General features: G+C 49.6%; 2 protein-coding genes across 2 annotated transcripts in view; both read left to right on the top strand.

Moving 5' to 3' along the window:
* Positions 1-1,796, top strand: part of LOC146236259 (cytochrome P450 26B1-like) — an 8,600-nt gene extending 6,804 nt beyond the window's left edge. The window contains exon 11 of the mRNA XM_084687482.1: positions 925-1,796. Within this exon, the coding sequence (XP_084543608.1) occupies positions 925-1,062 (138 nt within the window). The 3' untranslated portion in view covers positions 1,063-1,796. The remainder of the gene's footprint in view (positions 1-924) is intronic.
* A 5,453-nt stretch (positions 1,797-7,249) lies between these two features.
* dusp4 (dual specificity phosphatase 4) lies at positions 7,250-10,978 on the top strand. Its single transcript, XM_084686960.1, has 4 exons — positions 7,250-7,791; positions 8,737-8,864; positions 9,483-9,702; positions 10,526-10,978. Exons 1-4 carry the CDS (start codon positions 7,404-7,406, stop codon positions 10,906-10,908), a joined length of 1,119 nt encoding a protein of 372 aa, XP_084543086.1. The 5' UTR covers positions 7,250-7,403; the 3' UTR covers positions 10,909-10,978.
* The last annotated feature ends 2,259 nt before the right edge of the window (positions 10,979-13,237 follow it).

Here is a 13,237-nt window from a genome sequence, read left to right as displayed (position 1 = left end):
TCCACACAGACACACACACATAGACACCAGCCCCACACACACAAGCATGTTGCAGACTGACAATGATAATGCAGATAGTGAAGGATGACTCAATTTTGCTGCTGACTGTCAAACTCACCCCCCCCCCCACACACACACACACATGCACACAAACACACAGGGTGGAAGGAAGGTGTGAAGAGGGATGGAAGGATAGAGGGGTGGATGGTGTCACCAGAAGAGTGTATGTAGGTCAGAGATGAGTCATACTCTCCTTCTCCCTCCCTCCCTCCCTCCCTCCCTCCCTCCCTCCCTCCCTCCCTCCCTCCCTCCCTCCCTCCCTCCCTCCCTCCCTCCCTCCCTCCCTCCCTCCCTCCCTCCCTCCCTCCCTCCCTCCCTCCCTCCCTCCCTCCCTCCCTCCCTCCCTCTCTCTCTCTCTCTCTCTCTCTCTCTCTCCCTCCCTCTCTCTCTCTCTCTCTCTCTCTCTCTCTCTCTCCCTCCCTCCCTCCCTCCCTCCCTCCCTCCCTCCCTCCCTCCCTCCCTCCCTCCCTCCCTCCCTCCCTCCCTCCCTCTCCCTCTCTCTCTCTCTCTCTCTCTCTCTCTCTCTCTCTCTCTCTCTCTCTCTCTCTCCCTCCCTCTCCCTCCCTCTCTCTCTCTCTCTCTCTCTCTCTCTCTCTCTCTCTCTCTCCCTCTCTCCCTCCCTCCCTCCCTCCCTCCCTCCCTCCATCTCCCTCCCGCTCTTGCCCTCCCTATCATCTCTTCTTTCCCCTCACCTACTCTCTTCATGCCCCGCCCAGAGGACAGGCTGCTGCCGTTCATGTAACCCAACCACCTGACCTACAACCTGACCTACCACCTGACTGGACTGAGACTTCAACCTTTGAGCGTTTGACCGTTTAGTTCATTTTTGAGTCTGAAGTGTGTATTTGTTTGTGTGTGTTGCAGGCCGCTTGTGTGTACCTGTTGCAGCACTATGACTGGATCCTGGACCCCCCCTCTCAGGATCTCCAGTATAAATGGCTGCCGGTGTCCCGCCCCTCCAACCCCCCCACTGTCACCTTCACCCCTCTACAGGACCAATGATGGCACAGCACTGAGAAGGATGGACCAATCAGACCTGTGTGACCTCAACGATGAAAGACTCAAGGAACAATCAAGTGTTCTTCAGCATCCCTGCTGACCAGAGCAGAGACACACCTTCAAATCACTAGCTGCTACTTTGGTTGTGATTGGATGGTTCGTGAAGACATTACTGAAGATCACAGATCACACAATCTTTTTGTAGCAAAAGGAAGAGAACGATTATGGTCATCATGTGCTGCTAAGGAATGTGCTCACTAACACACATGCACACACACGCACACACACACACACACACACACACACACACATACACACACTATCCCCTAGCAACTACTGCTGCTTAGCAACAGCTCGGCCTAGTGACAGTAGAACACCTAGCCCTTAGTAGCCAGTAGCAGTCTGTTAGCATGCAGCTCTCATACTCTCACTCTCTCTCTCAATCTCTCTCTTTCTATTTCTCTCTCACACACACACAGTGACCTGCTGTTTGTAAGAGATGTGGCTGGAATAACCAAGGTGGCTGCAATTTTTGATATTGTCTTTTGTCTATTATTTATTCAATTGATGAGAAGAAAGTGGTTGGTGCTGTGCTTTTGTGTGAGGGTGTGACCTTGACCTTGTCAATGCTGTCTCTCATGCTGTGAATAATCTGGAACCCAGATTCCGTCCACTTTTCCAATGTTGGGTTATCTGGATTTTGCATATTCATGCGTTTTCCATATAAAAAACCTCTATGAAACAAGAGAAGAGTGTATGTATGTGTGTGTGTGTGTGTGTGTGTGCTAGGCTAAGCTGCCTATCTTGGATACGGAATTTAGTTTAGGGCAGTGAAGGACATGATTGTACTGCAGGCTGCACAACAGACTTGCATTCACACACACATGCACTCACACAACAGTCTGTTGACATCCCACTCTCTCACACACATGCTGTGGTAGATAATGTGTAATTGTGGCGAGAGTGTGGCGTGTGTATGAGTTATTCTGAAAGCGTCATACATACTCTGGCCTGCTGACCTGGCTTAAGAGTGGGGGGGGGGGGGCTAGACCTGTAGCTTGGGGGGGTGGTCATGCGGATCACCCCCCCCCCACCACCACCCACCCCCACCCCAAGCACGCAGACTGCATCTCTGACCTTTGTTCAGACTCTGGCATGTTTATCCCTGAGTTGGGAGACAGGCTGTCTAAACAGTCATCCACTAGAGTTGACCCAACAAAGAGATGGCTGTTCTTCTTGGTCTGGGTGCAACAGCTCAGCTCAGTATATGGGGGGACGGGGGCTCTCTTACATTCTAGAACTATGCGATTACCTTAAAAGCTTCATTTTGTTGTTAATCATCCATAAACATGTAACCATTTCAATGTGTAGCTACAGTATGTCAACGTCTAACCATGGATAGGGGCTCGCTCGCCTCCGATTTGATTAAAGGGGCATTGAGGTTCCACTCCCACCTAATGTCTGGGCTGGATGGCGGTGCAGCTGGTGTACAGTGGAGCAGCTTTCCAAACCAGGCGGGATGGGGGGTGGCAGCATTCATTCCAGGCAGATTACTGTAAGAACCTTAGAATACCAGCCTTACTAAGCTGTTAGAGTGTGTGTGTGCGTGTGTGTTTGGGGGGGGGGGGAGCTGTGCTTCATGTTTCTCTCCTCCTACACTCATCTCTCCTGGCATCACAATTCCTCACCCTGGTGTTTCCATGACAACTGTGACCCGGGAGGCTGTCAGACAGGAAGTGACACTGCTGATGTCTCACCTGCCCTCCCCTCTCACCTGACAGCCGGAGCCCATCCCAATGTGCCTGCTTTCCCCAATCAGAGGAGGATGTGAACGCAGGAGCTGCCATCCTGCTACCCTCATCTTTATATATGAACACGATATGAAATGAGATATTTCCTCTCCTCACTGTGTGTGTGTGTTCTTGTGTGCTTGTTACTCAACAGAATAGGGACTGAAGGTTAGTAGGAGGTTGGTAGAGGACTGGTCGTTGGTTGTCATGGGGATGTCAGTCAGCTGGTTGTCAGATAGTTGTGAGGTGGTGTTTCCTGTTTCCTGGACATGCCTCCTGAAGAGCAGGGCCACATGTGTTTGTTTTAAAAGCAGCTTATCACAGACATGTGACCAAGCAGGTCAGGGACAGACACACTTAAACACATACACACTGACACGCACATTATAAAAGCCAGCAGGTCAGTGTTCAGTTCGTTGACTCATGGTGTGAGTGATACTGCAGAAAGATGCGGCTCTCATTTAGTACAAAACCAGAGCTGTTGTCGGAGTACAAAATCAGACAAACAGTGAGGTAAATCCGTCTACAGAGCTGGTCCACGGTCACATGATCAAATGATTCACTCATTTCTGAGGGGAGGAGCAGATAGAGGAAGGAGGAAAAAAAACAAGGAGGGGAGAAGGAGAAGCGAGGAGAGGAAGAGAGACACGGAGGACAGCAGACATGTGAGAGAATACACACACACACACACATGTGTCTGCAGTGAGACGAGGCGGTGACGTGCTCAGGTGTGTGTGAGAGGAGCACATAGTCATAAAGCCCTCCAGCTGCCAGCCAGCTCCCATTAACACTAACACTCTGCTTCCTCTTTGCTCTCCACTTCCTCTTGCCCGCCCACCCTCTCCTCCCCAGCTCCCTCTCTCACCCGCCCACCCTCTCCTCATCTCCACCCTCGCATCGTCCTCCTCCGCCGCTCTCACTCCCCTCTCCTCTCCTCTGTCACCTTCCTCTCTCTTCCCTGCCCCTCTCTCAACCTCACCACACCTTTTCGAATCCTTTTCTCCACCTCTTTCTATGACCCCTCCCCCCACCTCCGCTCTTTCTGTCGTTTCAACCTCTCCTCACCCCCACACCCTTCCTCTCCTCTGAACGCTCTCCCCTTTTTTCCTCACCCCAACCTATGTCTCCCCTCTCATACTTTAAGAGGCAAAGCCTGACGACTTGTATGTCTAAGTTATTCAAATACATAATAACACCATAATACGAAATAACCATAGCAGGTATCGTAACATTGACCTCATAGCAGCGAGCAGGGTAGGGGCCATGTTAGAGAACACACCCATGGTTGGTCACATAGCAGTTAACATGGTAGTGGTGAAGAAAAGTGATGTACTTCTTTTAAACAATGGCGTAGTCAGTTAGGTTTTCGGTTTCAAAGTAGTAAGAACTTGTTTGGGAAGGAAACACTAACAGGAGATGGACCTAGTTTACTGAAACCAGACACAAGCAGGGAGGCAGTAACCATGGTGAGCAGGATGACACACTCTGCAACAGGAAGTATGGTGTTCTGTCTTCCTGTCCTTAGACAGAAACAACGAAGGGAAGACAGCAGCTACACGAGCCAGTGTGTGTATAGTGTGTTGGTGTGTTTGGATCTAATATCATTCTGTTTCCTGTCTATAATCCCTAAGATTCAGGTCTGGATTGTTGCCACGTGCTTCAGCCACTCTGAAGCTAACACACACACACACGCTGGCCTGGTGCGATGAGATTAGTCCGGGTTATCCTCCCAGACAGCCTTGACTGTGTGTGTGTGTGTGTGTGGGGGGGGGGGGGTTGTTAAACGTAGGTTCTTGTATAGTTATACGGATGTGCCCAGAACAAGGCCTCCCATCTGCTCTGACAGATTTGACTATTCAAAACATCCAGCTTTGAATGAGGCTCGAGCTAGCAGCTTAACACACATACACACACACACACACACTGCTTACTGAAACATCCTTCTTGCCTAGATAACCTCTTCCTGTTTCTGACCAACCACATTTGGTCATTAGTTCCTCATGCATGTCCAAGGTCCACATTTGGCCCATCCAAACCCCTAAATCCTAACCCTAACTCTGACCTTAGCTTCCATACAAACCTACAGGAGGACTAAACCCCAAACGGAGCAAGAAGGAACACGAGGAAAGACAACACAGAGAGAACAAGCTCAAAGTTGCCATGACCACCACAGAGTCAGTTTGTTGTAATCTTTCACAAGTCGTTTGGGGTCGTTGGCACAGCAACTGTCACTGATTAACCTACAGAGTTTCCAGACACACACTCATGCAACCCCCCCCCCCCCCCCCCCCCTTCACACACACAGACTCACACACAATGCCCCCACACCTTCCCGGGAGTAATCAGCCTGTCTGGTATGTCATATCAATCCTGACAAGTGGAACACTTTGACATACACACACCACATGACACAGACACATAACAGTTCATCTGGCTGTCTCATTATAGAAAGGCATGCATGCTCCACTCACAGACAGGCACACACACATACACCATACACACATACACCATACACACACACACACACATACACCATACACACATACACCATACACACATACACCATACACACACACACACATACACCATACACACATACACCATACACACATACACCATACACACATACACCATACACACACACACACATACACCATACACAAACAGGATATTGGTAAGATCAGCTGAGAGAAACATTCACACACTCAAATTAATTCCTGAAACATACCACTCAAAGTAGGGGCTTAAATATTGGATTATGGTCTTATGATGGTTAGAGAGAGGGAGAATAAGAAAGTGAAAACTGAGAGAAAAATAGAAAGTGAGAAAGAGAGATGGCTGTACGTGGGAAGGCACTGGGGTGGGGGTAAGAACATTAGCAAAAAGGAGAAAGATGTGAACATTTTCAAGGGAGTAGTGGGTATGTGTGTCTGTGTGTGTGTGAGAGAGGGCGGAGTCAGATTACATCGGAGCAGAGAAGCCCCTCTTCACTGTCCAATCACAGCTCAAGCCTGGCTCTGTTGGCTGTCTTACCCGTCTCTCCCTTGTTGCCATGACAGCCACGGAGGTTCTCTGGGAGACAGGTTTTTGTTGACTGTGTGCACGGCGATGGGTGCTACGGCAACAGGACACTGTCATTCCGATGCCGGTGTCCACCAGAACATGTCCATCTCTTCCTTCCTTCCCTGCTTGTCAGTCTGTGTATGTGTGTTCGTCTGCATGAGCATGCGTATATCAGTGCGTTAGCTCATCTCGGACTCAGATGACATCATGCAAAGCTCCTGCCCCCTCCTCCTCGCCTGTCGCACACCATGCAAAGGAGCCCCACCCCCCAGGACTGCGCAAGCCTGCAGAGCTAGAGCCTGGGGATGATATCCCCCAACCAGGGACTTTCTTTTGTTGTTGTTCCCCCTCTGTAACAGTAACACTGGCCCTCACCAGAACCCCTCACCAGAACCCCTCACCAGACCCCCTCACCAGAACCCCTCACCAGAACCCCTCACCAGAACCCCTCACCAGACCCCCCTCACCAGAACCCCTCACCAGAACCCCTCACCAGAACCCCTCACCAGACCCCCCTCACCAGAACCCCTCACCAGACCCCCCTCACCAGACCCCTCTCACCAAACCCCCTCACCAGACCCCCCTCACCAGACCCCCTCACCAGACCCCCCTCACCAGACACCCTCACCAGACCCCCTCACCAGACCCCCCTCACCAGACCCCCTCACCAGACCCCCCTCACCAGACACCCTCACCAGACACCATTCTTCAGCTTATTGTCATCATCGAGACACAAATGTACCCACATACACACATGAATTCACGGACCCAGGTGTGAAGGCATGCGCAACTGCAGGGAAGGACAGAGGGCGAAGGAGAGAGATTGATATAGATGACAGGAGAGGTGGATTTGCAAAAGCAGCGCAGTATCCTTTCATACCCAGGTGAGAGGAGGAATGAGTATGCTAAGATAGAACACGGATAGTTTAATATATTATCAGCTAAGACTATGACAGTAGTACATTATTTCAAATATGATACAAAAAAAGTCCACCCACTACATACATAAAAATAAACAAATCTAATGTCGGAATAACCAAGAAATCATGTCGGCCTCATCCATTATCGTCCAATACAAGCTAATACGATGCCTTTTTAAGAGTGAATCAGTCGGAGACCAGAATATATATTCGATTTAATATGCTACTACTTGATATGCTAGGTTTGATCTCTGCAGACTCCGCGCCTTTCATTTATAGTCAACTTTTTTATGAATGAGGAAAGGAGGGAGGCTAGTGAATGGTGCTCGTGCTGTGACGTCAGCCCCATTGTGACGCCACCAGCCATGGTAGAGCGCTCGCTGCAGCGCAAGCCCCATTCATAAAACGGAAAGGAAGGTGACTGGCTGCGCGTGATAGTAATGCTCTCGGGAGAATAGAGAGCCCCACAGTGCAACAACACACACAGGATACCGCACAGGATTAAACGTCACAGAACATTTGCTGCCTGTCCAGATTCGTTGCGCACCGAGCTGAAGCATTCCCTCCAGTTATGGGGGAGAACATGGTGATGATGGATGACCTCTGCGAGATGAGCTGTAATGTTCTGAAGAGACTGCTGAAGGAAGACCACGCGAAGTGCCTGCTGCTGGACTGTAGGTCGTTCCTGGCCTTCAGCGCGGGGCATATCCGGGGCGCCGTCAATGTCCGCTGCAACACGATAGTCAGACGCAGAGCCAAGGGCTCTGTAAGCCTGGATCAGATTCTACCCGGGGACGAGGAGGTCCGGTCCCGGCTGAGTTCAGGACTGTACTCCGCTGTGGTCCTTTACGACGAGAGGACGCCCGACTCGGACGCAGTGAAAGACGGTAGTACAATTACTCTGGTGATGAACGCGCTCTACCGGGACACGGTTGGAACGGAGACCTACCTACTGAAAGGTAAAGCTCCATCATTCACATGAAGCTATAAGAACAAGTTTGTGTTGATCTTTGTTTACTAACATCAACCAGTGTAGGATATATGAACAGTTTAAAACAACACCGTTGGTAATACAACTGTGAAAATAGTAATATAAGTACAATGTATTATACGTCATGTAGCCCCTACATCATTTTTGTCGTTTATGTGTCGTTTAAAAATAGCAAATGGTCCATTGTGTGTAATTGTGCTGGTGCGCCGTGCGCGCACCACCACAAGAACTACACACAGACTAAATGGGCACGAGCTTTTTATCAATGAGGTAATGCCAGCCAAAGCTGATGCGCACATCTGGGGCTCGACGTAGATGTGCTGCAGTGTTTCCAGCTCTGATTCACCCCAACCCAGACAGGCGCCACACATGCTCGACATCCCACCACAAGACTGGTGGTGTTAATGTTGCTATCGATAATTATGGCGTATCATGGGTTTTTATTGCCAGGACATTCTTGTGACGCAGTTCCACTGTAGCATAAAGCACCGTTAATCCTGTTTCTAATCCTACATAGGTTTTATTAGATTTTATTGAGGAAAATAATGCGCACTGTTGTCACATGGTTTAGGCCTACACAGTGGCGACCCTTTTTAAATTTCATCTCAGCACCCCTAAAAATTATAATAAAAAAGTATTCAATATGTTGCGTAATAATACAGGCTACATTTATTAATTGTTATCCAGTAAAATTAAGGATTTATAGCAAGGAGGTTTAGAATCGCCCCTGGGCCTACATATAAAATAATAAAATAATGCAATAATACGTTTTGTCGTGCGTGTCCTATTTATTGTAATATTTATTATTTAAACAAAACAAATTGTGCTAATTTAGCCTTCGCTTTACCAAGTTAGTCGGACTGGCACTATCTTGTATGTGCTAATCCTCGACATGTCATGTTTTTCATTGCAGGGGGCTACGACAGGTTTTACGCAGAGTTCCCAGAGTTGTGTGTGAAGACCAAGTCCCTGCCCTCGTTTACCTCCCAGTCCAGCCTGGACTCCACATGCTCCTCGTGCGGCACACCGCACCCCGACCAGGTAGGACAACGGTTATTTACTGTATTGCTTGGACGGGGTCTACCTGCAGACTGGCCTATTTAGACGTTGCATAAAACAGGATTCCGGCCATTTGCCGATATGAGTTTGGCCCTCCCTCTGTCCTCGAGTGGGTGGGATGTCTGACGATTGACGAACATTGCCCCCTTCCTCTCGTGGAGCACATCTGTTAGGAGTATCGATCATTTCCTGCCTGCGCGAGCAGAAGCCCTTAGCAGTAGTGACATAACGGCGTCCGGATCAATAATGTGTCCAGTGATCGATCACCGTGACGGCCTGGGAAATCACACCAATGACCTAGATAGCTCTGCAATTCGTTCTATTTAAAAAATAATTATAATGTAGTAATTTATCAGACGCTTTTATCCAAAGTGACGCAGGGGGGATTTTGACCTGCAACTTATTGATCTTATATCCAGTTCTCTACCAGTGAGCTATAGGCTACCTCTCTAATATACAAAAGAGAAATACAATTGACAAAATACTGTATGTTTTTATTAATCAGCACAAATACTACTCAGTAAATGCATTGTCAAATTCTAGTTGAGGAGTATACACATGAAATATATAATACCATCTCCTCTCCTTCCCTGTCCCCAGGGAGGTCCAGTGGAGATCCTGCCCTTCCTCTACCTGGGCAGTGCCCTCCATGCCTCCAGGAAGGAAACGCTGGACAGCCTGGGCATCACAGCCCTGCTCAACGTCTCCTCCAACTGTCCCAATCACTTCGAGGGGACCTACCAGTACAAGTGCATCCCAGTGGAGGACAACCACAAAGAGGACATCAGCTCCTGGTTTCTGGAGGCCATCGAGTTCATTGGTGAGTCAGCTGAGGAGGAAAAGAGGAGGGGTCTGGGTGGCTGGAGGAGGAGAATTAGATTTGCATTCAGACATTAGGTCTAGTTCCTTATATGGATCTATGTGATGTTTGTGAAAAGGGAAGCTTCTACACCAGAGCCCGGGGCTGGTTAAATGATCCTGATTGCCCAGTTGTCCCAGTGGAGCCTGATGGTCTAGTTTTGTTCCTCTGAGTACCTTACATAGCTATCAGTTCTTGGCTAAGAGGTATTGACGTTAGCGACTGAGAAGTAGTGTGTGTGGGTCTCTGTGTCTAGTGATACACACACACACACATACACGTACACATACACACACACACACACACACTGTGATGGAGCAGGGAGGCACCAGTATGAAGGGGAGAGACTAACAGACATCCTATGCTTGTTTCACAAGCCTGTGTATGTGTAAAAGTGTGTGTGAAGCTTCTGTGTGTGTGTGTGTGTGTGTGTGTTCGACAGTGTCAGAGTTAGCAGCTGAGGGACCAGAGTCTGACTCATACACTGTTCTTGGGTGCTACTTGCTGGGTGTTATTTCCAAACTGAGTGGGCGTGTGTGTGTGTGTGTGTGTCTGTATGTTTGAGTGAACCATTTGATGGTGGCTTCGGGTGAAACTGAACACACATACAGACTGACTGGTCTCGTCTGTGTGTCTTTGGTGCAGGATGCCATCAGGAAACGGTGACGTGACCGTGTGTGTCTGATCGTGTGTGGGTGTGCGCTTCCGGAGCTGTTGACCAATGGGTTACATTTCTGACTTCTCCCTTTCTCTCTGTCCCCTTCTCCCCCCCCCCCACCCCCAGACTCGGTGAAGGAGTCCAGTGGGCGTGTCTTGGTGCACTGCCAGGCTGGCATCTCCCGCTCCGCCACCATCTGCCTGGCGTACCTGATGATGCGGAAGCGCGTGCGCCTGGACGAGGCGTTTGAGTTTGTGCGCCAGCGCCGCAGCATCATCTCGCCCAACTTCAGCTTCATGGGGCAGCTGCTGCAGTTCGAGTCCCAGGTGCTCGCCACTTCCTGTGCCGTCGAGGCCTGCAGCCCGCTGGCCACGCTGGGGCCCAAGTCTTCCGCGTCCTCCGTCACGCCCACCTCCCCTTTCATCTTCAGCTTTCCCGTCTCCGTGGTGGCCACGTCCAGCGGCCTCGCCTACCGGCACAGTCCAATCACGACCTCCCCCAGCTGCTGATGCCCCGCCCCTCCCTATCTGACACTGAACTGCCATTGGCTGCTGAGATTCACCCTCCCTCCATATAGACTTCTAGGTACTGGTCCGGGGGGGGGGGGGGGGGGGGGCGTTTCTCATTGGCTCACTGGCTGTGGAAGCCTTTCAGGTGCCAAGGACCGCGGTCCTTGACAGACTGGCGTGGCGGCCAATGAACGGGCTTTGTGGTGGGGAAAAACAGGCTGCAGGGCAGAGATCCTGTTTCCATGGATACAAGACTTCCTGTGTTTGAGTGTGAGTGTGGAGGTAGGAAGGAGGGAGGGGTCAACACGTCTTCACCACTCTTGTCATTCTGGGTCTCCCCTTGCTGCTAGAGCGAAAGAGGGGGAGGGGAGGAGGATAGGAGGGAGGGAGAGAGGGAGGGTGGGATAAAGAGAAAGAGGCCGAGGGGGGGGAGAGAGATAAGGCAGAGACGAGGAAGAAGGAGGAGGTGGGGGGGACGGGGACGAGGGGAAGAGAGGGTGACAGAGGGAGGGGAAGGGAGAGGAGCGGGAGGAGAGAGGCCTGTCACTCTGCAGGGCTGTGACACAGCGCAGCAGCCTCTCCAGTTTGACAGGTGTTCTCTGCTGGCATCCTGTCCTGCTTCCAGTCCCCACATCCTCTTCCTGTCCTCTTAGCCTTTCATGCTTTTATATCCCTTCATCCTCCTCCACATCCTCTCTTCCTCCCCCTCTCCCCCTCCAATGTATTTGATGACTGACAGAGTGAGAGACCTGAAAACCCTCTGCCCCTGCAGCAGGGCCCTGGAGACCCCTAGCTCTCCCCCCCGCTGTGTGGTCCTGACAGGGTTGTCCTGTTCCTTAGGAACAGTCCCTGGATGTGCCCTTCTGTGTATCTCTCCAAACTGGACAATGAACTGCCAAATCCACAACTAAGCATTTGGACTCTGCAATCCCAATGGTGGAATCCTCTCTGCTTGTGTCTGTCTCTCTGCCTAAATTAGAGCAATAATGTCTTCCCCTCTCCGCCTCCTCTCACTCACCGAAGCACTGCTGTAGTGGTCTGTCTCTCCTTGGTAGTAGATGGTGCCCAGGAATACAGAGTAAGACTCAGACAGAGCTGTTTGCCTTATAAGAGCGCGCGCGTGTGCCTGTGAGCATGTGTGTGTGTTGTGTCTGTCTGGTTCTCTATGAAGAATGTTCTTTCACTTCTCTGTGGGCCAGCATATTATGGTCTGTTGTTGTAGACATACATGTGGTACTGGTGGTCTACGTTTGGGATTGATTAACAAAACTGTATTTCTAGGTTGTGTTTTGCCTCAAGCTCTATACCCATATTTTGTAGAGACTGCCGATGGACCCAAACTGGCCAAATGCACAACAACCAATCAATGGTCTCTTCACAACATAGTGACCTACGCACAAATCACCCCTCACACAGGCAGACAGGCGAGTGCAGATAAATGAAAAACAGGGGAATATCCCTGACTTCCTGTTTATGTAAACTCATACGGAACAGGAAGCCCCAGGGGGCAAAGGCTTCTGGGTAAACCCAGGATTTGGATCCCTCCCACTTCCTGTCTGATTAAAATGCCCCCTCCCCCTTCTACAGCACTTTGAACTGATGCCATAATGGGGTTTATCTGTGAGTAGGAGGCGATGAAAACACTAGGATAATAGCAGGTAGATGAAGAGCTTCATAGAAACACAATGTCTAGATCAGAGAGAGACGGTACTGTAGGGGAACAATCAGTAATCAATGCAATACTTTCTACCAGTGTCCAGTGTCTGTTTCCAGTCCTGTGTCATCAAGGCAATATCATCCCTCCAGACCAAGCAGAGAAAACCTGCTTTGTGACGGGCAGCCGTTATTAGCCTCATTAATTTATTTCTAAGATTCCATTGTTCAATAAAACAATGTTCTTTACATGTGTTTTTCTGGTCATCTGTTGTTTTGCAGTTGTAAGATTATAGTTGATAAATATTTGATGTTATAGTCTATAACACACAGTTTATATAAGATTATAGTTTATTGTGATTCTGATTTTGGCATAAGGACACAACTGACTCCATTCTAGACTGACTCCATCACCAATTTTATAGGACAGACACAAATCTAACATACATGGAATCAGAACTGAAGTTAGGACAGTAAAAATATAGTGGAAACATATCTACAGTGGATAGATACATATAATGAATACATAAACGAATGAGGTCATGATATTTAAGGGATATGTATATCAACCTCAGAAGCAGTCATCTCTACAGCACTGCATTGGGCTCCCAAGACTGGACCTCTAGCTCCCCCTGGTGACTGAGCGCAGTACTGCGCACATGTGTAAACATGTCAG

This window comes from Hypomesus nipponensis, chromosome 22 (genome assembly GCF_054491055.1).
Source record: "Hypomesus nipponensis isolate SF chromosome 22, ASM5449105v1, whole genome shotgun sequence".
Classification (NCBI taxonomy): domain Eukaryota; kingdom Metazoa; phylum Chordata; class Actinopteri; order Osmeriformes; family Osmeridae; genus Hypomesus; species Hypomesus nipponensis.
The sequence above is the reverse complement of the archived record's forward strand: the minus strand, read 5'-3'. Positions and strand labels throughout refer to the sequence as shown.